General features: G+C 46.4%; 1 protein-coding gene across 1 annotated transcript in view; it reads right to left on the bottom strand.

Annotated features, from left to right (window-relative positions):
- The window catches only part of LOC119403350 (uncharacterized), a 27,097-nt gene extending 3,770 nt beyond the window's left edge, over window positions 1–23,327 (bottom strand). Inside the window, exons 1-16 of the mRNA XM_037670292.2 lie at window positions 23,010–23,327; window positions 18,817–18,940; window positions 11,570–11,617; window positions 11,427–11,492; window positions 9,036–9,083; window positions 8,894–8,959; window positions 8,150–8,194; window positions 8,006–8,071; window positions 7,800–7,847; window positions 7,656–7,721; window positions 7,450–7,497; window positions 7,306–7,371; window positions 7,096–7,143; window positions 6,952–7,017; window positions 2,660–2,759; window positions 219–511 (exon numbers count right to left, since the gene is read on the bottom strand). Of these exons, the coding sequence (XP_037526220.2) occupies window positions 219–511; window positions 2,660–2,759; window positions 6,952–7,017; window positions 7,096–7,143; window positions 7,306–7,371; window positions 7,450–7,497; window positions 7,656–7,721; window positions 7,800–7,847; window positions 8,006–8,071; window positions 8,150–8,194; window positions 8,894–8,959; window positions 9,036–9,083; window positions 11,427–11,492; window positions 11,570–11,617; window positions 18,817–18,940; window positions 23,010–23,168 (1,357 nt within the window). The 5' untranslated portion in view covers window positions 23,169–23,327. The remainder of the gene's footprint in view (window positions 1–218; window positions 512–2,659; window positions 2,760–6,951; window positions 7,018–7,095; window positions 7,144–7,305; window positions 7,372–7,449; window positions 7,498–7,655; window positions 7,722–7,799; window positions 7,848–8,005; window positions 8,072–8,149; window positions 8,195–8,893; window positions 8,960–9,035; window positions 9,084–11,426; window positions 11,493–11,569; window positions 11,618–18,816; window positions 18,941–23,009) is intronic.
- Window positions 23,328–24,639: the final 1,312 nt, after the last annotated feature.

A 24,639-nucleotide genomic window follows, 5' to 3' on the forward strand; every position in this document is an offset into this window, starting at 1 on the left:
AGCAGGCCAGAAGATTGATTCAGACCGACCTTTCAGCGTGTGTCAGAAACCTGTTTCAAAATAATTACCTCATCGGAGAGGGCATGTAGAAGTTCCGGCAATGCCACCCGGCGAGCACTTGAGCACCTCTAAATGCCTCTGAAGCGTTCGTTGACTGGGCAGCGGAGCGAGGATTTGCTTAACCAGGTTGTGCCACGGGATCCGCAGGCCAGTCTCACTTTTAGTGCTTTGCGAATGGGTCCTCCGACCACTGCGATCCCTCGAGCTCTTCGCCATGCAGTTCAGTGATCCGGAGCCAAAGTGAGCCACTTCGGATTTCAGTTTCTCATACTCTCTGATCACTTTGTTCTTCTGGCGATTCGCCAGCTGCAATCTACGCCGTGCGCTTTCCGCTTGATATTCGAGTTCGAGCATCCGTTTGTGGAGCTCGGCGTTGCTTAGTGAAGGAAGAATCTGGTTCTCTGGTGGCGGCCCGTAGCAGACCGGGGCGCCGTGGCCGGCTAAGGATCGGCTGCGTGAAGAAATACAGTACTTACTCGAAAATAGGTCGTGCACGAATATAGGTCGACCCTCTATACTACGTTTCATACATCAGGTTCAACGCTGTGGAATATGCAAGAAATTCGATCAACGAAATGTGCAAGTCCGCGTGTCTCGTGCTTGGCCTCCGTGCTTGGTCCGGCTGCGCTTGCCGACTCTAGTCGCAGAGGCCACGATATGAAAAGCAGAGAGGCTAAGTGATATAGAACAACCTATTGACAATCGTACAAACAACGGGTTCTTAACACGAAAGTGTTTATGCCGGGGTCCAGCAAGACCTTGATGACGTATTTCCGTCACGAAAATATGTCAACAAAATGCACGCGATCAAATAGTAAAGAAAAAAGTAGACGAAAAACTTCGGTTGTCGGGAGTCGAAGCCACAACCCCTCGGTCCGCGACGATAGGGCGGGCGCTTAACCTAATGCGCTAACGTCGAACACATGGAGGCTCCCTGAACGCGCCTTTTATCTCTGAAACTTTCCTCTGGCAGTGTTCTTGGTCGCGGGGAGGTGTCGCCGTCTGGAGGCGGTAGAGGGAAGTAATGCGTGGCTGCCGCGATTTACGGTCACAATACGGATAAGGCAGTACGGTAACGCTCCTCCTTTCCTGCTCGTTGAGCTTTTGCCGGTGAAGGCACCCCCCAAAGCACATAACTGTTCAAAATTACTGTGGGGTGTCAAGCCTCATTACACCTACCTGTCAGCCTACACATTGCTAACGAGGAACCTGTCGTTCGGGGGGACGCACTGTCATTCGAACTGAGAGCGGCTTAAAAACAACGAGCGGGAAAGGAGGAGCGCTACCGTACTACCTTACCGTATGTGCGTACCGTATTTCCGTAACTTGCTAAAACACTATTAGACCCGGCAACGCGCATGTGCTACGGCCCGTCCCATTCGGCGCGTTCAACAGAAGTGTAATTTTGTAAACGCCTAACACACCGCGAGTGTGACGGTTTTAGCTAAAGCCTCGCGCATAGCATCCATCCATATTAAATAATAGCTCTCCAACGCTCGCCTGGCTGTCACACCGGGTTCCCCACTAGCCCTATGAGAAATCATGGCCAGGCTAGAGGGAGGAAACGACGCGAGTCACGTCACATCAAGCGGTGCTATATCTGCCAAACAACAATAGATGTTGTGCAAGCTCTCGTATATTAATGCACAATAAACATTCAACTACTTCTGTGAGGACACGTTCCACTTTCGTGTTACCGATTCCTATGACGGAGGTATGAACCACGTTTTTTTTTTTTATTTCTTACGACACAACACGCTTCTTCATTTATTGCTCAGCCTAAAAACGCATAAAAAGAACTCACATTACGGGTGCTAAACTCACTGAACTGTTTCTTGATCCGAACGCACCTACTGCTGAAGTCTCGCTCGTTTCCACAGCGTGGCAAGTGCTATGAAACAGAATATATATTGCGATCTACGAGAAATAAAAATAAATAATTCGAATATAGCTCGACCCATATCATTTTAAGAAACGGAAAATTAGAATAGATCACACGTTTGTTTACAATTAGCACGGCTTATTGACACTAGAGACGCAAGAAACCCATAACGTGACATTTTTCCGCGAGCAAAAGTCCGGTCTTGGAGATCTATATTTTCTAGACTGTTGGTGATGAACAACGGAATTAGACTGATCACGGTTCTGTGGATGACGCCGCTGCTATGCCACGGTTTCATCAGTCGACAAGAGATGATGACTGAGTGCGCCGTCATGCGCAGCTACGGTGGCCGCGTCGGAACTGTAGTCTGCACCGTTCACGGTGCTCTCCTAACGTTTTCATGACAGTTCTAAGTGCTACTCTTCCATTTGATTTCTGTGTTATGTCAATTTGCCGCCAATATAACACTTGATACAGTACAAGTGCTGTTGGCGCTATTTGTGGAACGCTGTGAGCGACATTAGAACTCCATTACCTCCCTACTATTACTACATTTGTCACGAATATAGGTATAGGTCGATAGCTAGTTATGGGTGACATTTCCGACATAAACAAAAAATCGACGTACATTCGAATGAATACTGTAAGCTCGAAATAGTTAGCGCCGACTGCTGTCTTGACAAGCAAAGACACATAAATGCTGCTTATAAAACGCACCTGAAAAAAGTGGGAGTCACGATTGAGTACGAAGCAAAATAAGGCTTCTCTTCCGACGTCCCTGACGACGTACCATGGCTTTCGGGCCAAGAAGCTGCATCTGAAATGATATTATATGAAACTATACAAAAGACAATTACAGTCCCTCTAGCTAACGATAAGCAGAGCTCATGGGAAAGCCTACGCTCTCACGATCGAGGCGCTCATAAAATGAATATGCCGTACTTAGTCGATTGCATTGTTACTTCCTATTTTATTTACCTATTTATTAATTTATTTATTTACATATACTACCATCTTTCACAGGCGAGATCTTGTCGAAGTTAGTGCATACAGATAACTAGAGGCCGGATATTTAGGCATTAAAAAAGCTCGTTGCAGGCGCTAAAAATAGGCAGGCAAAACAACGTTTTAGGCCGCGATATCGTAAATATAGGCACAATAAACATTCACATAAATGCAAATAATTTCAAATGAAGGCGTGCCTGACCTCTATCTACGACAGAAAAACAAAAATATTATTCCTTAAGATGGCGCAAAGGCGCCAACAGTTGAACATAGCCGTGGAATTGTGCTTTGTCCCGTACGATTCGCACAACACAGTCCTCTCCCGTGTTCTGCACGGTGACTCCAGTGTCCACTGTCGAATCAACACACTCCTAGGTGTCTTTTCGGCATGACTGTTAAAAGGGCAGAGCAGGAGCAGATAGCGAGATCGCTAAAAGACCAGAAGGGAGGGATGCCTTCTATTGGCGCGTGTCGAATCGCGTAGAACCAATTTCTCCACCTGCAGTGAACCACTGGCCTAGCCAGGTTGGGGGGGGGGGGGGGGAAGGAGGATAAAAAGTCTACCCGCCCCCCCCCCCCACCAAAACTTCCAGTTCTGCAGGTGTATATATACACGCACGCATTCAAACGCACTCACGACATACATAAAGTATGGTTGAAACCCCCCTCTGAAAGAAATTGCTGGCTACACTACTGCAGTGAATAAATTACAAACCAAACAAAATCAGCGTGCACATGACATTTTTCTTTCTTTTTTCGCTCTTCACTCAAAATGGCGCTATAGGAGCGCAAGGGACACAATAGGCATTGCCTAAAATCCGGTCTCTACAGATAATATATCGTTAATCAAATGATACATATTACTTGCAAATATACCAGAAAGCAAACAGAGTAATAGAATCAATATCAGGGTGAGATATTGCCTAATGACAGTACTTAGGCAACTCCTCTACAATTTCACCAATCGATGCCTCCGCAAAGACACCTCAAGGCCATTCCAAATTCCGGTGTGTGCCTTTCAGTCGCCTAGAAATTACCACTGGCTCGACACGCTGAGACTAGGTCACCGAGGCGTTAATCCGTACTTATATACTTCTTTGATTACTTAAACATCCGATTCACTTTAATGAACTGAACATTTGATTCACTCTTACCTAATATTTCATTCACTTGCACAACGTGATTACTTACACTCAATTTATTTTACGTTTCATTCACCTCTAACTTTCATTGCATCTGACTCACCTTTAACTCCACTTAGTTCATCTTTGTTCCATTTATTTCGCCTTAATTGACGTTTGATTTACTTCGTGCACCTGTTATCACTTCTGATCACCTGGCATACCCTTACGCAGTATATCCCACCTCCCTCTTGAAGCTTTCCGCCCTTCACCCATTGTCGCACACCTTCCGGCCGCAGTCCATTTGTCTTTCAATTGGTAGCATTCGTGTTTTCACCTTCGCGCACCTTATTTATGAAACTGATGAGCGAGTTGAGGCTTTGTTCTGAATAAATTATACACCAAGGAAATATTTGGAGTGGCCCCGGCAAGCCCTGCAGTGCTGTACGTCACGTGCATGTTGTTCCGCGAAGAGGCGCTGGGAGTGTCCCTACAAATATTCAAGCTTCTATTTGCCCCGAGATCGACCGCAGTCACCGCCTGGCGGCTACTGGCTGAAGGCGCGCCTAGTGTGGATTGCTCCCTGCGTCGTCTGCTAGCCACGTCGTGTTTGCATGTGCGCGTACCTCATGCATGCCCTCAGAGGGTGGTTTCTTCCGTTGTGTTAGCGTAATTTTAACTGCTCGTACGTATGCCTAACACGGTATACCGAACCATTTGGCTTTGCTCGGTTGTATTTGCACTGTAATAAGATAAGTGAGTGCACTTGTCGAGAATGCTGTGTGCTTGTCGCCGTACCCTCCGTTCGCCAGGATCATTTTAGTTTAGGTGCCGCTTTGTGGTTCAAACAAATCGTAAAGTGCACTTGGCGTCATCCAAAACATGAGGAGTATTAAATATCGTGTGAATGCAGCGTTTTAGCGACTCGGTGGTAAAAAAAGAACAAGGCTCTTGGCCATCCACTTTTGCGTTGTTGTTAGGTGTATAACTGCGGCACTTTTGCTTATCGGTGATGCGACGAGCTTTATTTTGCTTAAGATGACCCTTTATTGTACGGTCCTTGTCCCACTAACGAGAAATATTTCTGTCAAGTAAATCATTGTGAAGGAAAAACACCGCTAAGAACGAGCGAGGACTAAGACGCCTGTGTCGTGTCTTCCTTACTGCTCGTCCGTTTTTAGCGCTTTTTTCTTCACAATGATAAACTAGCCCAAGTTTCTCTTCTAGTGCTGTCATGTGAACTATCGCATTTAGGTACTTCAATTGTCCCTTAAAATAGCAGAAAATGGAATTACACGGAGGTGATTAAACTTGAGTTGCCGAGCGCAATTTTAACTTGGAGCGAAATTTAGACACATTCGTGTGCTTAGATTTCGGTATGCTTTAAAGAATACACATGGTCAAAATTAATTTAGACGGCGTGCATCACATTTATGTCGTATAATTTCACGCAAAACCTCATTTTTTTACATTATCTTGAGCGTTTGAGTGGCGTAGTTATAGGATGACCGAAGGAGCGGACGTTATTCGCTTGAAAAAAGTACACTTTTCTCCTGTAGAATAACCGAACCTTTGTTGCATCACTGCCATGCAAGTAATCAATCGAAGAAAGCTCTGTGTTGAACTGAGAACTTTTTATACTGTTATTGGAGTAAGAACAGGCGCGTACGTGTTAAACGTTTCGCTAAAGCGCAGTCAACCACGTAGCTTTCCTGACTAAACTTATCAACTATCCTACATTTCATGAATAATGGATTAAGAAAAAAAATGCGGATGCGTATTCGTACTCATCGCACAAGCATACGGGCTTTCTTTCTTTGAGTGTTTCTTCTTTTATCCAGATGAGCATGAACTAAAATATTTTGTAGTTCGGTCGCGCTACAGCAGTGCGTAGTAGGTGGAACACAAGCCCAACATGTGCAAATAAAACAAGAAACGTGATATAGTGCGAAAACGCATACTGTCGCCAAGGGCGAGCATCCCTTTCATTGAGAGATTGCGCTTCTCTCACTAGTAATATCAGCGTTCGGCGGGCTTCTTGCATCGATTCGGCAATGGGCAACATATATAATACCATTAGGCTGCAGTCAACACCTTTTATTCGCCGACAATCGGCTGAAACCGCTCACAGCGAAGCGCCGTTGTGTACATTTGTATACGCGCCGCCGACCGCCTAACCACACTGACGCGATGACGGTGCTGCCACCTATAGGCCAATCTCGGGGCGAATAGCGACCGCGCCCGCTGTCATATCATTGTTCACGGCCTACAGAAAGTAAGATACCGGACGGCGGCTGTTTCTCGCAGATTATTCACTTTTTGAGACAGTCCACAGTGTCTTCTGAAGTTGCTGCGAGAAACTCCTCCTTCCGTGTGTGTGTTTGAGTGTTTCTACTGATCTTCCTCCAGCTCTCTCATTCTGCTTTTTCTTACTGTTTCCCCGGTGCAGGATAGCAAACCGGTCATTGGAGTAGCCAGGAAAGCGGGTTCCACCCCTCCTCCCCCAGAAATTTTGAAATGATGCATGGTATATATACAGTACGGTCCACTGTTAAGGGGATCACTGGAATGAACACCTTTCATTTTGTTGGCCCCCTAACGGCTAGCGCATGTGGATTGTTTGTGCATGTTAATAGTCTGTCATATGGGTTCAGAACTGTCAACCACCAGTAGTGTTATGCAAATCTAAGCCCCAATGCTGTTGTAGGACAGTGAAATCCGGACATACCCGGAACGTAAGTGTTCCCTTTAACAGCGGACCCGTCTGTATAGGGGCCTGTTCTATTTTATTCTTTGCTGATGGTACAAAATGATCATCGGAGTGCCATCAGTCTACTTGGTAAAAAAAGATGGGTGGTATCAAACAGCACAAAAAAATCTCACCTTCAGTACGGATGTTGCTAATCTGCATAGTGGTTTCCGACGTAGCCGCCAGCGAATCCTGGATGCCTGGATGCAGAATATACAGATTATGCCTAAGTGAAACTGCACAATAGAATTCACATAAACAAAATGTGTTTTTAGTACCGTGCGTGGAATGCAAAGAAGGGTCTTTGAAGTCTTTAGTAGAAGTGTCTGGAAACAAAAAAGACAGTTCGTACGAGGAGAATTGGCTTTGAATTCCTTAACTTAAGCAAACTTTATGGCCTACGAAAATGCAAGGAGCCGGCTGCGGACTTTTTCACACTTATCAGCAAAGTTCCTATGTCACTGCATGCAGCATAAAAAAAAGCTCACCTTCAGTACGAATGTTGCTAATCTGCAGAGTGGTTTCCGACGAAGCCGCCAGCGAATTCTGGATGCCTGCATCCAGCATATATAGAATATTCCTGTGTGCAACTGCCCAATACAATTCTCGCAAACAAAATGTGTTTTCATTACCTTGCGTCGAAATCAAAGAAGCGTCCTTGAAGTCATCAGTAAAAGTGTCTAGAAACAAATGCAAATCGCATAAGAAGAATCGGCAGTGAAGTCTTAAACTTAAGCAAAATTTATGGCTAACGAAAATGCAAGGAGCCGGCTGTGAATTTTTTACACTTATCAGCAAAGACCATATGGTCAGTGCATGCAGCACAAAAAAAGTTCACCTTCAGTACGAATGTTGCTAATCTGCAGAGTGGTTTCCGACGAAGCCGCCAGCGAATCCTGGATGCCTGCATCCAGCATATATAGAATATTCCTGTCTGCAACTGCCCAATAGAATTTCCGCAAACAAAATGTGTTTTCATTACCTTGCGTTGAAATCAAAGAAGGGTCCTTGACGGCTTCAGTAAAAGTGTCTGGAAATAAAGACAAATCGCATAAGCAGAATCAGCAGTGAAGTCTTTAAGTTAAGCAAAATTTATGGCTAACGAAAATGCAAGGAGCCGGCTGTGAATTTTTTACACTTATCAGCAAAGACCATATGGTCAGTGCATGCAGCACAAAAAAAGTTCACCTTCAGTACGAATGTTGCTTATTTGCAAAGTGGTTTCCGACGAAGCCGCCAGCGAATCATGGATGCCTGCATCCAGCATATATATAATATTCCTCTGTGCAAGTGCCCATTACAATTCCCGCAAACAAAATGTGTTTTCATTACCTTGCGTCGAAATCAAAGGGCCCTTTACGTCATCAGTAAAAGTGTCTGGAAACAAAGACAAATCGCAGAAGCAGAATCAGCTGTCAAGTCTTGCACTTAAAGGAGTACTGACACAATTTTGAGACATCGCAAAAGGGACATTTTCCGTTTCCTTGGTATGCAGTGTCAACCGGTGTCGGAGAACACGTATAAAATATTTTAATTTAGCTTTGAAGTTTTCGTCGCTGAGCATCTGCAAGCCAGCCCCACTGCAATGGGCATTATCCCAACGAATCAAGACAGTTCCCCCGAGTTTGCGAGTTCTGCGTCCTGCATGCAGCCTAAATCGTAGAAATCAGTGTCAGGGTCACTGGACGACAGTTCACTCATCGTTGTTTATGTGCACCACGAGCAGATGACGGATTTGCCGCTAGTACGTCGCGAGTTTCTGTATCCCCGTGACGTCATACTGACATGAAACGTCACCGACAAGCCGCCCCCTGGATATCGAAACCACAAGTGTCTTTTTAAGGTAGCGGTAATTAAAATATATGCGATGCATTCCCTGGCACCACTATACTCGTTCTAGGTTTCTCGACACCAGTATTTTTATTTAGAGCAACAATCAAAATATTTTTAATATTCATGTCAGTACTCCTTAGGCAAAATTTATGGTAATGAAGATGCAAGGAGCCGGCTGTGGACTTTTTCACACTTATCAGCAAAGACCATATGGTCAATGCATGCAGCACAAAAAAAGCTCACCTTCAGTACGAATGTTGCTAATCTGCAGAGTGGTTTCCGACGAAGCCGCCAGCGAATCCTGGATGCCTGCATCCAGCATATATAGAATATTGCTGTGTGCAACTGACAAATACAATTCTCGCAAACAAAATGTTTTCATTACCTTGCGTCGAAATTAAAGAAGGGGCCTTGACGTCTTCAGTAAAAGTGTCTGGAAACAAAGAGACTGTTCGTAAGAGGAGAGTTAGCTTTGAATTCCTTAACCCTTTGTGCGACAGCGGGACGCATACGTCCCACTTTTTCGTCTGCAGGAAAAATTTCCTCCCACATCACGCGTTACAATTAGCGCAACGATAAGTCACTCATATCTTACCTAAGTCTTCTTATTCTTCAGGAAAAATTTTTTACCACACTTCCGAAGAGCGGAAGTAATGTTACAGTGACGTTGATTTTCGGTAAATTTTGTATGGTAGCTTGTGAATTTTCTTCTTCAGATAGAAAGAACCTACCAATCAAAATAGTGGATAATTTCCTCTTTTGCTGGCTTTTCAGGGAGGCGATTTTAGCTTCGAGTCATCACGTGTTTTTTTTGCAAATTTGCGGAATAACTTGACCGACAAATACATGGAAACAATCCCCTGTGATATTGCCACGCTCATTCCCCAGCGTAATTGCGGATATTGGTGCGTGGAAATATTTTTCTTGATGCCATGTTCCCCTTGAAAAGTAGGCGCATATTCAGGGACAACAGCTGTACTCGACAATTTCGACAGCCAAAGCAAGGACAGGCAAATACCAAAAAATTGTTGGTGCATGCGGTGAAGTAAGCTTTAGAGGAACAGACCACAGCGCTATGAAGGCTCACAAGAGCGCAGGTGCAGGTGGTGTTCTACTGCTGGAAATGAGGCCCGTACAACTATCATCAGCACAACTTGAGAAGGAATACTCTGTACCACTTGCTACGGCCATTTCATCTCAAATGCCCGTTGATGCAATCACGAGGTGGTGCCTTCATGAGACAGTGGGACAGTGTTTCCCAACTTTTGGAAAGCACTCTCATGAGTCAGTTGGACACATATGTCGCACTTTTTTTTCAGTAAACTACTGGCTTGATTTTGATGAAATTTGTTTTATACTATTTCTTTGTAGCTTATATGAATATACCACAGCTGGTCTTTATATGATCGTGTCAAAATATAGGCAAACCTACATAGGGTTAACTTAACCAAAACTTATGCAGTGATGCTACTGGCTTAGGCCACTTTGGAGCAGCTTTTGGAGCAGGCAAAATTGCGTTTTGGAGCAGCAAAACTAGCTTTTGGAGCAGGTGCTCTGCCTTCAACAATTCATTCTGAGCCGAAGAATTCTTAAAAGAGTAATAAACATCGACCAAAGCCGCGTCGACATCCGAGCCAACGGCACTGAAGCCGTGGGAAAATGAGTTGTGCACTTTGTGCAAGCAGCACTCTCCTACATCTATGATGTCAGGGTATGCTTCCTGCATCTTTTTTCTGAAACTTTTCATTGCATTAGGGCCATCCGTAGAAAAGCAAATAAAATTTTTCTGCGGCAGGTTCATCATTGCTCTCCGCACTTCACTAGCCAAAATTTCCGAAGTCGCAGAGCCCAGCCGGAAAGACTGTAGGTGTTCCACAACTCGCTGCATTTTGTTGGAGAAATGCCTAACTACATCAAGTTGTTGGCACCTCTGTTCAAGAAGAGGGGTCTCGTCAATGCTAACCGAAAAAAACCACATCCGGCTTTTTCAGCTCGTCAAGCACAAGTTTCTTGAAATACGGCCCGCGGCCATCACTAACTATGTAGGATGCCTTGAACCTCTTACAACCTCTTACAACCCAACTGTTTCGCTGTTTCGGAATCTCCAAATAACTTGGGAAACAAGGCAGTTGCTGTGTCAGCCCACGAGTATGGGATGCCCTTGAGAGTCATGCGAAGCACAAACAGAGTTTCTGCGTTTGTCACGCGGTCACACTGCAAAACGTTCCATGGACTGCCGAATTCCAAAGTCGGCTGGATCGTTTTCGGCCGCTGCAGCCCACCTGAAGCGTCTCAATGACGACTGGTAGCATCAATGTGCCGTTTCATGGCTGCATGTCGCTTGACTGCTGCAACGCCATGTTCCCTACAGTTGATGCTTTGATTACAAAAAAAAACACAAAACGCAGTTCCTTCGTCCGCTTGACAACACCATGCATATTGATATTTCGTCTCCATTTTCACCACTCTCATGGAGAACGTCCGCGTACGTCCGCGTACAGCGCGATGTCGCTTTCAATGGGGGAACCTCATGTAGTTAGTTTCATTTCTGAAAGTCGGAGTACACCCCTTTGGCGCAGGCTTGGCGCAGAATCGCCAAATTTTGAGGAAATGTAGCAGGGTGTAGCAGCCAGGGCACTTTGGCGCAGTCTGGCGCAATTGGCGCAGCGGTAGCATCACTGCTTATGGCAAACGAAGACCCAACGGCTGTAGACTTTGTCACACTTATCACCGAAGGTCATATAATCAATGCATGCAGCACAAAAAAAAAACTCACCTTCAGTACGAATGTTGCTAATCTGCAGAGTGGTTTCCGACGTAGCCGCCAGAGAATCCTGGATGCCTGCATACAGCATATATAGAATATGCTTATGTGTAACTGCACAATATAGTTCCCATAAACAAGATGTGTTTTGGTACCATGCGCGGAAGTCAAAGACGGGTCTTTCACATCATCAGTGGAAGTGTCTGGAAACAAGAATGAAAATCGTATGAGGAGAAACAGCTTTGAAGTCCTTGACTTACGCAAAAATTATGGCTAACGAAGGTGCAAGGAGCCGGCCGTGGACTTTTTCACACTTATCAGCAAAGGCCATATAATTAGTGCATGCAAAATAAAAAAAGAGCCCGTCCAATTTGTGCTGGTATTCCTGTATGTTTTTCCACGTGTACTGTCCTGAGCATTATGAACTGGAACACCGAATTTATGTTTATTCAACGATTACTTGTAGTGTAACCCACCACGGTGGTCTAGTGGCTATGCTGCTCGACAGCTAACCCGAAGGTTTCGGGATCGAATCCAGGCCAGAGCAGCCGCATTTACATGGAGGCGAAATCCTCGATGCCCGTGTACCTAGGCTGAGGTGCACGTTAAGAACACCATATCTTCAATATTTCCGGAGTCCTCCACTACAGCGTCCCACACAATCATATCATCGTTTTGGGACGTAAAACCTCAACTATTACATTTACTTACAATGTGCTCATATGAACGTGGTGTGTTTATTTGGAAGAGATACATTTTCACTTGAGCGCTTAGTGTCATGAAGACTCTCATGCTTGCCAACTGCATTTATCCGCTCTGATCTTTAAAAGGGAATTTCAGTGTTCCAGCTTATATTTCTCAAGAATACACTATCTGCTACACATTATGCGCACAGGTGTGACGACGATCACGGCAGCAAAGTGGATTGAAACCTCGCTTATGGCCTGCTCACGCTAGCCGCACGGCAGCTCGCCGTTTGACGTTTGACGTTCTCAGGCTGCTGTGCGCAAACGGTTTCGTTCGCGCACATCAGCCGTTCTTTGCCGTTCGGAGAATAGGTCCGAGACCCATTTTCTCGCCGTTCGCCGGCTGCCGGAGGTCAACGTGGCCAATCAGCGATGGAGGAGCAGTTGCCATGGCTACCGTGCTTTCTGCTCCGCGTTTTTCACCCCAGAAATGCGTATGTCGTCCGTGTCGTTGCCAGGCATGGCTCCAGCAGTCAATGGAGCGTTTCAGTCTGTCCGGCATTAAAAAAAAGCGTCGCGTAAAACCAAATAAAGTGTCCCCAAGCTGGCGCCAGGTGAAGTGGCGCCAGCTCTGGAGGATAAGAAACAATTAACAAACGCGTAATTTATGTCCTCCGAGCATTCGGAAGCGCTCATCTCGACACGCTAAGCCTACAGCATCGATTATTTGAGTATGGCTCTCAAAAACGGGGCCGAATCGGCACGAATACAGTGAAACCTCGGTGATACGATCACGGCTCATACGAATTTCGGGGTGATACGAATTTTTCGTTGGTCCCGGCCAAGGCCCATTGGCCTGCAAAGTAATGGAGTACGGTTGCTGCGAACTGACTTTCACCCAGCGACGTTTGATACGAACATACGCTACCGCGCAGGTACGAAGATGTGCTGTCCGCGCTGTCGCGGAAGACGCGCCAAGCACGTGCGAGCGCGGGAACGCAAGCGTGGGCATGCGTGCCGCACCGCCAAATCGTCAGAATCACGGTGTAAGAAAAACACGTTTCTTACGGTCAGAATAAACCTTCAGAGACGCGTCACAGCCTCCAAGATTGTGTGCGCGAATCTTTGAAGCTATGTGCTTCCGTGTGCCTTCGCGTTTAGATTACAGAGGACATAAGCGCCATTTTTTTTTTTATTTTTTCTAACGCGTCGACGCGGGCTGCTGTCGTTGTTACTGTGTTTTCACGTGCCTGCCTCGTGCATCAGACAGTCTATGAAAGGTGGACGACGACCGAAAGAATGCGAGGACGGTCTTGGCGAAGGAGTCAGGCCTCACAACGTCAACATGCGCGACCGTTCAGGTCGCACTTGTGCGGGCACGGCCGGAGATCTCTCAAAAAACATCCCCAACACTTCCGCGATAACAAAATCATAACACAGGACCGTGGTTCTGTAATTTTATGGTCTTGATTCATCGCGTCAAAGCACTTCTTTCGTTACTTTCGCTGCAGTCTTGCAAAAAAGCATGCTAAAATTTCAAAGGGGCTACTGCTGTCGCGGGTCACAACGCACCGAGCTGGTTCATTAATTAAATACGCGCGTACAGGCCGTATGTTTACGAGTGCTGGTATGATTGCCGACATCTAAAAACCTAACTGACAATCATTCAGGGTTCTTCCTGACGTTGCTGCGGCCCTGAAAAACAATAAATGAAAATGTATGCCAGCTTTCTTTTGTCGCATGCTAATTTTCCATGCCTTCTGGTGATACGAATTTCGATGATACGAATATTTTTGGTGGTCCCGTGAGATTCGTATCACCGGGGTTTCGCTGTACTTTGCTGTCGAAGCTTAAGGACATTATAATCTAAAGCAAATGGAAGCATCAGTTCGGAGCTTACAAGCTACAGAGCACACAGCGGCCACTTCATAGATTCGAGGTGGGCGACAACCGCTTTTGGCAGTGCGGCCATGTTTTTCGGAGGCTCGCCGGCGAAGCTTGCCGTGCAAGTTGGACAGCTCTCGCGCGTGCGGCGACGGCCGACGTTCTGCGGCACCGCGCCGTTGCGGCGGTCTTGCCGCTAGCGTGAGCGGGCCATTTGAGTTCACTTCTGACATACTTCTTTCACAACAAGGCAAAGAAACTTACATTCAACGTGAGCCTCGTCAATACGTAGTACACCGCATAAGAATGGAAGCTTGAGCGAGTTGGTATGCGACTTGTTTGGGTCTTTTTCGCTTTTGGTGTTTTTTAGTTGTTGTTTTGTTGTTGCACATCACCTATATATATGCGTGTCTTTCCTAATAAACTTTAGTTGCGAGTCAGCGCCTGTCCTGTGCCTTCTTTTACTTCGTCGTCGTCTCGTGAGCGCTGTTCCACAAAGATGAACGTAGTACACCGGCGTCTGCATCTTCTGACTTGTGTGAGCCTCAAGAGATAATTTAGATGTAAGCAAATCATTCAAAGAATCCATCGCAAATTTCGGCTGCGCATTGCACGCCCACATTCCGCTTAACTTCTAAGGAACTGCCAAGACGATCTTCGTGAGTACGTGATGTGGCGGGGGTACCTTTAAAAAATATGGCAAACATTAGGCGCCAATATGACTTGAAGAGAAATTGGTCATCAGCATTTTACGGCATTTCATCAACCCATCAAGTCACATCAGCGTTCCTTGTAAAGACTGCTCAATTCTTAAAGGGGCCCTGCAACATTTTTTTAGCATTGTCAGGAAACGATGCCGATCGGTAGTCGAGGCTCATAAGAACACGAGAGCCGAATGTACCGCAGCACGTAGCAAGGAAATTGCAGTTAATTCTCAAAGTCGTATAGAAATCGCTCGCTCTTCCTCGACAAATGATGCCATAAACATGAAGTCACTGGCTTATTTGAGCATCGTGCGGTGCACAGTTACCGCAGCCGCCGCGGGATGCCGCCACGTGCCCGCGCTCGCTCCCGCGATCACACTGAAACAGTGATGCGAACCAAAGTTAACGTTTGATCCCTAGATTGACCCCTGAAAATAGCCTAGATTGCAATAAAAATCCCTAGATTCACTGTTTAATGTCATTATTCAAGCAAACTCATCTGTAACAAAGTATAAAGACAGTTAGACCTGTGGCCCAATTCTTCTGAACCTTTTTGGAAGTCAGAAACAACATATTAACAGCTACTGAAGTTCTTTTGCCTACATTTTCTGCACATAAAGCGCTTGCAGATAGCGCCAGTTGCTACAGAGACAGACAGATTTGTCAAGTTCACTTTTCCCACTCATGGAAGGCATAGATATGATCGTTCGGGTTAACTGCAACTTTGTAGCACCTTTCCTGTGCTTGCCGTTTGCGAGGGGGCGGACAATTTCTATTTTTTTACATTTGCAGTCAATGTTGCATGATTGGCAGTTGATGTACACGACCCCTTTTTTAATGGCTGATAGCCACCCTGTGTGCTTTTAATCGGCTTCACATTTGGCGAAATGTTTTTGTCACTATTTTCGCCCTTGTGAAAATGGCGCGACCGAGAGACTGAAAACACACAAACAGTATTTTCGTCTCTTTCCGTCACGCCGTTTTCATAATAATGTATCGGTACCAACTCGCCCAACCGTCAGTCCTAATTTTGCTCTCGCTTTCTCTTAAGGTTTCCTGGTCCAGAAGTTATTAGGCATGGAGATTTTGCACGGTGACGGCAAGCGGCGAGCGTGAACCTGGCACTTTTTCGTGTACATTAGAAGAAAAAATTTCTCTTTGTTTCACAGAGAAGCAGTCACTCAGTACGCTCATAATGATATGCGCGTGTATGCTAAACGTTTACCACTACAAAGTTTGAAAAGTCACAGCGCTAACATATACGGACGAGAAAGACACAACAGGACAAGCGCTTTTGTGTCTTCCTCGTCCGTGTCTGGTAGCACTACCGACACCTTTTGATGCATTTAGCAAACTAGCCCAAAAACCACGTTGACAGACAGTTTTATTTCCCCCCAGCATCCTGCATATAATCTTGCCTTCACTCGGCCCAGCAGAAGACCAAAGCTTTCTTAAATTAAAAACAGGAAATAACGAAAATTCCCATTTTTTATAGCCTTTCTAGTTGAAGCAGATTAATCAGTAACTCCTGTCATTAGGGTGCGTAATGTAACATTTCCAGAGCCTCCGAAAAATCGCTAGATTCAACAAAAAGACGCCGAATCTCTGAAAATTACAAAATCCCTAGATCTAGGGTTAAATACCTAGCGTTGGCATCACTGCACTGAAACTACGCCGCGCTTCCGAAGAAAAAAAGAAAGGGAAATGCTCAAAGTCATGTCGGGCACTGACCAACGGACGTCACTTCTTGTTATCCCCCCCCCCTCCCCCCACTGCGCCCTATATCCCTATAACTCCACTCGTACTTGACCGATTCTAAAAATTTTGGGGGGCAGTCGATTCTTGAAGCAATAAACATCTTTAATCAAGCCATTCTATGATTCGAAAAGTGTCGAGAAGTGTCGCAGGGCCCCTTTAAAGCAATAGGCTGAAACTAAAACGCACACTACTTCAAGGCGACGAAATTGAATCTCGCGCTTCTTTAGTGTCCAGTGGCTACGACAGCTAATTTCATGTATTCCATATCTGTATCATTTCATCGCCATTTTTCCACGTGTGATGTGGTAAACCAAACTAAGTCAAGCAAGCTTTTCTCCCTTATTTTATTTCTTATATCTCTCTCTTTATGTGAGAACATTTCTTTAAGGAAACATTCAGTTCCATATTGAGACTCGTAGCTTGCACGTTGATAGCTTAGAGCCTGATTCCGGAGCAGTTGCAACATTACACAATATAATCGTACCGTGGCCTGAGAAGCATCTTCAAGGCAAGCCAACATTGGCCCAAAAGATTCCCTAGTCGACACTGGACTATGTTTTTTAACGCGATAGCGTTAGAGAGCTCGTGTCGCAGAAATTCCGGTGTCGGCGTCGGCACCGTTGGTTGTGAGCGAAAAATCATCCGTGAGCGAAAAATCGAGAAAATTGCAAATAAAATAAACCATAAATCTTCGGTCCCAGTGAGGATCGAACCCGGGCCGTTCGCGTGGCAGGCAGGTGTCTTACCACAAAGCAACGATGTTACTTGCAGCTGCTTCGGAAAAAAACACTACATAAATGTCACGTAGTGAAAGGAGTCTCAACGCATTTTGTTCGGCAGGTGTCACGACGAAAACGAGCCCATACGGGGATTTGTAGGCGCAATCGCGAGGCCATCAAACTACGTCGAAAAAGGCCGGGATAGTGCAGCCATCGCCGCTAAATACACACACGAACTTTCAAACACCTCTACAAACGGACAACTATGTCCATCTAGCGGAAAACATATCAAGCCAACGCAGCAAACGCTGGATAATGTGCTGCCATCTGCGAGGCATTGTGAGAAATATGTCTCGACTTTTCATGGCATCCGAGAGGGCGGGCGCGCGGCGTATATCTTGGAGACCATGCGACTCTTGCTTTAGATCGAAAGCCTGTACAATTCGCGCGCGTGCGTGCGTGTGTGTGTGTAACAATACACATTAATAAGTATGCACTTAGTGGTTGAAGTGCGCACTGGGGGCCGGATTTCGCTATCGCGTTCAACTCTTAAAGGCGAAGCTTAAGGGTCCCCCAATTTTTATTTTATTTATTTACAGACACTGCAATCCCCAAAGCAATTTTAGAAGGACGGAAATACAGTGTATTATGGTACAAACGTAGGCAACAAAAAAAAAGCAAGATTGAATACATTGGTTCTAAAAAATACAAACACAAGAAATACATTGGTTATACGAACAAATACATTGTTTATACTATTGCGTATGCTATTGCACATAAAATGCAACACTTATACAAACATGAATTTAATAAATAAAACTCGAAATAAAAAAATACATAACGCGAAGGAGGTCATATTTGAATTGAAACGTAATTTAGCAGACGTTAGCAGCAAATGAAGCACTAGTGATGAGCAGCTATGTGTAGCTACATATACGAAGTGATGTTTTAGTCCGTGTACTGAGGGTTGAACAGAAATCTGTGCATGGGAAAGTTATATTACAAAGCGAACTCCTTCATTCGCGCAGTCCGTTGCCATGTTGATGATGATGATGATGATTTCCTTGATGCATGGCTCACACCCACTCTGGGGGATTAGCCAAGAAACGATTAATTTTAGGTAGAAGTGACCACATATGATTTCTATGACTAATGAATTATGTTATTTTCTTTGCTTCATTTTCCTTTAGTTCGTTTCTTTGATTTTTGGTTAACCATTTCTTTCTTTCTTTCTTTCTTTCTTTCTTCCTTTCTTTCTTTCTTTATTTTTAACTGCAGAACGCAGAGACGTGGAGTGGCTGGGGTGACAAAACATCAGCCTCTCTGCAGCAAGCCGACGAGAACAGAAGAGAAGGGAACAAATTTAGAGCACACCCTTCCTAGGTTTTACGTGCATTTAAAAACAACATCGGTTTCTGAACAGCCTAACTGCACGGTGCTTTTTAGGAGGCAGGGGCCAAATGTTTTGCTTTTCAATACGGCGGGAATTCGCAAGTTGAGAAGCAATTATGCATAATGCGAAGATGGTCTCTTTCTTTCTTTTTTTTTGCAATGCTTCGGAATATAGCTAATTATTTAGTTGAGGCACGTGTCATGGACACCACACTGCTGGCATACTGGACGATAAACAAGATTGCCTGACTCGACTCACCGGTCACTTCTTGCTTGATTTTCACGAATGGCGTGAAGATGCTGGGTACAGCGTCTAGCTTCAGTTTCTTTATGCCAAGATTTTGCAGGATCAAAGGCTCGAATTGGTCTTGCGTAAAATGATCCTGAATAAACGAAAAAAAATGCATATGCACATTAAACGCTCACATTTAGGTCTATGCAAAGCCAATGTTTAGTAAAGCGGTTATCTAAATCATGTGCAAAACAAATGTGTTGCCTAAAATTGTTTTTACGTCCGCCACGGTGGTATACAGTGGTTGCGGTGCTCGTCCGCTGACAGGAAGGTCGTGGGTTCGATCCCGGCCGCGACGATTGCATTTCGGTGGAGTTCAAATGCTACAGTGTCGTGTACTATGCAATGTCAGTGCAGGTCAGTGCAGTGCGATGTCAGTGCAGTGAACGCTAGAGGGTCGAAATTTTGGGAGCATTTCACTACGGTGTCGCGGGATCGAATCCCGGCCGCGGCGGCCGCATTTTCGATGGAGGCGAAAATGCTTGAGGCCCGTGTAGTTAGATTTAGGCGCACATTAAATAACCCCAAGTGGTCGACATTGCCGGAACCCTGCACTGCGGCGTCACTGGTAATCATATCGTGGTTTTGGGACGTTCCAGAAATATTAGACATAAAACATTAGCGCTAACATTTTTAAATGCGAAGCATTTCTTAGCGCACCAAAAGCACTTCGAGCGCATCTATCTATCTATCTATCTATCTATCTATCTATCTATCTATCTATCTATCTATCTATCTATCTATCTATCTATCTATCTATCTATCTATCTATCTATCTATCTATCTATCTATCTATCTATATTGCTATCTATCTATCTATCTATCTATCTATCTATCTATCTATCTATCTATCTATCTATCTATCTATCTAATCTGTCTAGCAGCCAGCCACTTTGTTCTCTCGTGACCTTTCGTTAACTGGATATACACCAAAAATGGTATGGTATGACTTAATGACGAACAGAAAAAAGAGGTGGTATTGAAGATTATACTTATGGTGTCGTCCTTACTTTTGATCCTTACTTATTCTACGCAGGAAATCACGTGAATTGCCACTGTGCGACATTAACGAAGCGACATCGCCATGTTAAAGGCAACATATGTTCCTGGTTGATGGAATGAACGAAATAAGTGGAAATGATGAACGGCTCGTTTCTTTTGTAAGATACAACGTAACGGAGCCAATAGAAAACGAACACAAGGAAGACATAGGGGACATTATTTCTAGTTTTTTAACTGTAGCAGTCATGGTATACATGGAAAGGAATGAAACTGCTCAAAAAAAAAAAAATTAACTTACCTCCGGTAAGAACCGAACCTACACCATTAGGATAATGCGTTATCCCACGCCTCACCGCGTTTGTTTGTGTAGGGGAGTATGTGAGCATTTCGGTCACGATCCAAACAGTGCATCGACGAGTGGACGAAAAATTACACCATCTCCCGCTAAAGGGGACCATGAGGCGATGCGATGCCGGAGCACTTGCACGATCGCGTTCCGTTGGCGTTCGTTGGGCATGCTACCGACCTCGCGTCGTGGAACGCGAAGAGGGACGCTACGCGCGTCGTATCTTACATCTAGCCTGGCCGTTAATTCTTACAAGGCGAGCGGGGAACGCGGTCGACAGGCGGGCGATAGGGGGCAGTGGGGGAGAGGAGAGAGAAGCGGAGGGGACGCGCATGCGCTCGAGCTCATCGCGGCGTTGCGCAGGAGAGAATTTCGGCATGTCTAGCCCGCGTTTCAGAGGAAGAGTGGAAAGGGGAGGGGAGAGGGAAAGTGGAGAGGAGGGAAAGTGGAGAGGGTATGCGCATGCGCAGTAAGGGTGGTCACGCCGCACACCACCACCACCGGATTGAGCTCCGAGATACTTCGCATCTAAAATTGGAGGGAGCTTGCGAGCTTCCCCTTCAGGAGTAGAACGCGTAATCGGGTCCCGTGCACATCGCCTTCTGAATTGCTAGCCTAGCTTCGCTTCTCGGTGCATGCCTCAACCGTGCCATCGGCCGTTTCAAACATCGGCCGTTTCAAACAATCCTAGAATGCCTAGAGCAAGTAGAGTTGCGAAGTGCCCACTACGGCTTAATTCTTCCTTTTGCGAGTCAGCGAAGGGCCCACTACGCGTCCGTAAGGCAGCACGCGAACCTACGCAGCTGCTCACTTTGTTGATGACGATGAGTAAGCATGCCTGAATGTTTTGTAATAGGTGGGTCTTTAAAGCACCCGCTCCTTGCGCAATTAACATGTTTTGACGTGTTGCACGATTCTACGCTTCTGCCACGCAATATTACGTGCGTTAACGAGTCTCTTCCCACTACACTACATTCATATAGTGTGTTTTTAACACGAAAGTGTTTCATGACGGGGTCCACCAAGACTTTCATGACGTATTTCCGTCACGGAAGTACGTCAGCAAAATAAATGCTATCAGATAGCAAAGAAAAAAATCTATAAGAAAAAGTTCCGTTGGCGGGAGTCGAACCCATGACCTCTCGGTCAGCGACCATGGCTGGCGGGCGTTTAGCCCACTGAGCTACCGCCAAACACATTACGGAGGCGACATGAACGCGCCTTTTATCTTTCACACTTGCCTCTCACAGTGACCTTGTATGGATGGACGCTATGAGCGTCCCTTTTATAAAGGGGCGGTGCCCACCAGGCTCGAAAACAAAGAAACAAACAAAAAAAACGCACCGTTGCAACGACTGTCCCATTCGGCGCGTTTCCAATACAAGTTTCATTTCGTCAACGTTTTACTACACCGTGAGGTGGCGGTTTTAGCGCAAGCGTCGCTCATAGCATCCATCCCCATCGACAAATAGCTCTCCGACGCTCGCCTGGCTATGGTGGCTAGAATAGCCTGGCTGTCGCACCGCGTTCGCTGCTCGCCCTGTGAGAAGTAACGGCCTAGCTAGAGGGAAGACACGACGCGCGTAGCGTTTCTCTTCGCATTTCACGACGCTTTGAAGGAGTGCATATCGAGCATTGGTGTTTATTATGTGCTTGTTGGCGCCATCTTTGCGCGGGATTCACCATATGCGAAGAACTTCAGCTAACGCAAGGGTTAAATCATGATCGTGGGCGTTTGTCGTCGGTACGCAGATGCACGGCCGCTAAATAAAAAAGAGGTTTATTTAGCGGCCGTGGCAGATGTGCCACTAGGCGTCAACGTGAGTGCGATGCGTCCACATCAAGCGGTGCTATATCTGCCAAACGACAGTCGACATTGTACAAACTCTAATATACCAATGCACTATAAACAATAAACTACTTCTGTGACGACACGTTTCACTTTCGTGTTATTCCTATGACGTGTTTCAATTTCGTGTTATTCCTATGACGGAGGGATTTTAAACCACTTTCAAGCAATGGCGTGGCTCTGTGGTTGACCACGCACTTGCCACGCAGACGGCCTGGCTTCGATCCATGCTCGAACCGAAGATTTTTACTATTTATTTTATTTGCTTTTTCTCGATCTTTCTCTCACGGGCAACGCTGATCTTTCGCTCACAACTAAAGACGCCAACGCCGGAATTTCTGCGAAACGAGGTCTTTAACGCCCCCCCCCCTTCCCCCCCGATAGCATTAAAGAAAAATATCAGCCAGCTCCACGCCTTGAAAACAGCCGGACAGCGAAGCGCGAGTGTATGTTAATGGCAAGCGAGATAATGTGGTGCGTAAGTACCCCGCTAGTTTGAGATACGCGTCCTTACACACTTCGAGCGTCATCATCATCACCATCGCGCACATCCTTATCATCACGAGTTAGTGCCACCATCGTTGTTTCTGTTATTTATTCACACCCGTTCTGGTCACGTGCCCTGCGTGCTGACAACTATACTACTGCTACTACGACTACTACCATAAGCATCGGCGCGGAAGTGCAAAAGGGGCACTTGCCCCCTCAAGCTACGCCAGCACTTGCCCTCACCCAAGTTACACCAGCGCTCTACCCCTTGCCAGCCGCAACGCAACACGGGTTTGCACCCCCCAAGACAAAATCCTCCAGACACTCATGACTGCTACTACTACGACTACGATGACGACAAAGCTTAGATGGCACATGATAGACTAAGACAGCTTCGTTTTAAAAGCAAGCGAGCGCTACCACATCAAAACAACGCGGCGCCTACCCACCGTACTAAACAGACTTGCCCCTTACCTCGCAAAGACGCGTGGACGTGGTGCCGGTGAAATTCGCGCGCCCGATGCGCAGCAGCCATGTCAGCCTTCGTTCCCTGTCACGCTTTCCCGACGGCAGAGAGAAAAGCTTCTTTCCGTCGGCGAAGCGACTGCGGCAGCCGTAGGCACAGCAGCTCATGAAGAACGCCGTCAGCAGTTCCGAGCGACGCGCACTGTTTCTACTACGATGGTTACCCTCGGCAGTGTGCGCTATTAACTGCGTAAACACGGGTGCTTGCAGCAGAAATGGCGCTTACAACGATACTCAAATATCGAGCACGCCCTCGGCGACTCCGAAAGAAAAACTCCAAAAGCGCGCCCTGTCACGTGACGACGGTAGGCCAATAGAAAGGAGGAGAGAGCCGCGAAAGGGCGCGGAGAAGGAATACAATGGCGAAGCGCCGGTCTTTTCCGTGCCGCCAGCGTGGCTTCGACCCGACACCGCCCGCAAGTGCTGCGGAAGGTAGCGCCGTCTTTCTTCTGATGGAGGAAACGTCTTGGCACGCAGCCGGCACCTGGCTGCAGCGGCGGTGCACTTCAGAGGATGGCGGTACCGTTGTCCACTTAAGGGTTTTTCATTTGATGTGTTAAAGCACTGCAGGAAATTAAAAGCAGCCGCATGCTTCCTAAGTGATCACCCTCGTGCTTGGCAGAACCTCTCAACGTGGAAGAACCAGCGGCCCATCTTCCACGTTGAATTCCGTTTTGAATTGTACCGCGCCTGCTTTCCGCCGGTTTTTCCTCTCCCGGAGTTGCGGTGTGATAGCGGGCGCTTTCCCTCGCTTTTTTGTTGTTGGTGATCTTGTTTTGGCGAAGCACGCGCCGACAAAAGCTCTGTGCGGCGCTGTCGAGAGCATGCAGCCCTAAACGACCTTCGTATGGGACAGGAGAGGTTTTTTGGGCGTGAGCGTAGGGGGGAGAGCTTTCTCCGAGCATTTGAGCGGAAGATAGCTCTGCACATCTACTCGGCCAGGGCGGGAGATTTCAAACAATCTCCGACTGCGTCATCCATCGTGTCTTGAATGGTTCAGCGAGCGGTCAAAGTCGAAGTTCGCGAAACAGTCGGTAGATGGCGCAGCATCCCCGCGCCGCGTAAAGTACCTTCGGAGAAGTACCGCCATCTGCTCTCGCCTCCGTGCCTCGTTTGTTTTTTTTCTCTTCGTAGGTTTGCTTATGGCAGCGAAGCCCTCTCGGAAGCTCCACGTGAAGCTTTCAGGCCGGGTGCGCGCCGCCGCTGCTGCCGCAGCCTCTTCACCGCCGCCGTGGCTGCGTGCCTCGCATGCGGCTATGTGTAATGGTTCGCTCTTAATTTCTGCGTTGTTTCTCTCAGTTGGTGTAGTTGTGCACAACGCCTCATTTCCTTACTGATATATTGCGCCGGAACAACAGCTGCCAGCCATGCATAATCTGAAGCGAATTGCACGTCGTTTACGCTTCGTTTCGAAGCTCAGCGTTTCTCCTTGTGTATCTGGCGCGGTGAATGACAAGTGACGCAAAATTTCGCTTTACATCGAGGAAGTAGTACACCACATATGTCGCATGGCAATACGAGACACCAGCAGAGAGTAAAAACGTGCAAACACTTACCTCACAAAGCCGCGCCGATCCCG

The sequence above is a fragment of the Rhipicephalus sanguineus genome, chromosome 8 (genome assembly GCF_013339695.2).
Source record: "Rhipicephalus sanguineus isolate Rsan-2018 chromosome 8, BIME_Rsan_1.4, whole genome shotgun sequence".
In the NCBI taxonomy this organism is placed as follows: Eukaryota; Metazoa; Arthropoda; class Arachnida; order Ixodida; family Ixodidae; genus Rhipicephalus; species Rhipicephalus sanguineus.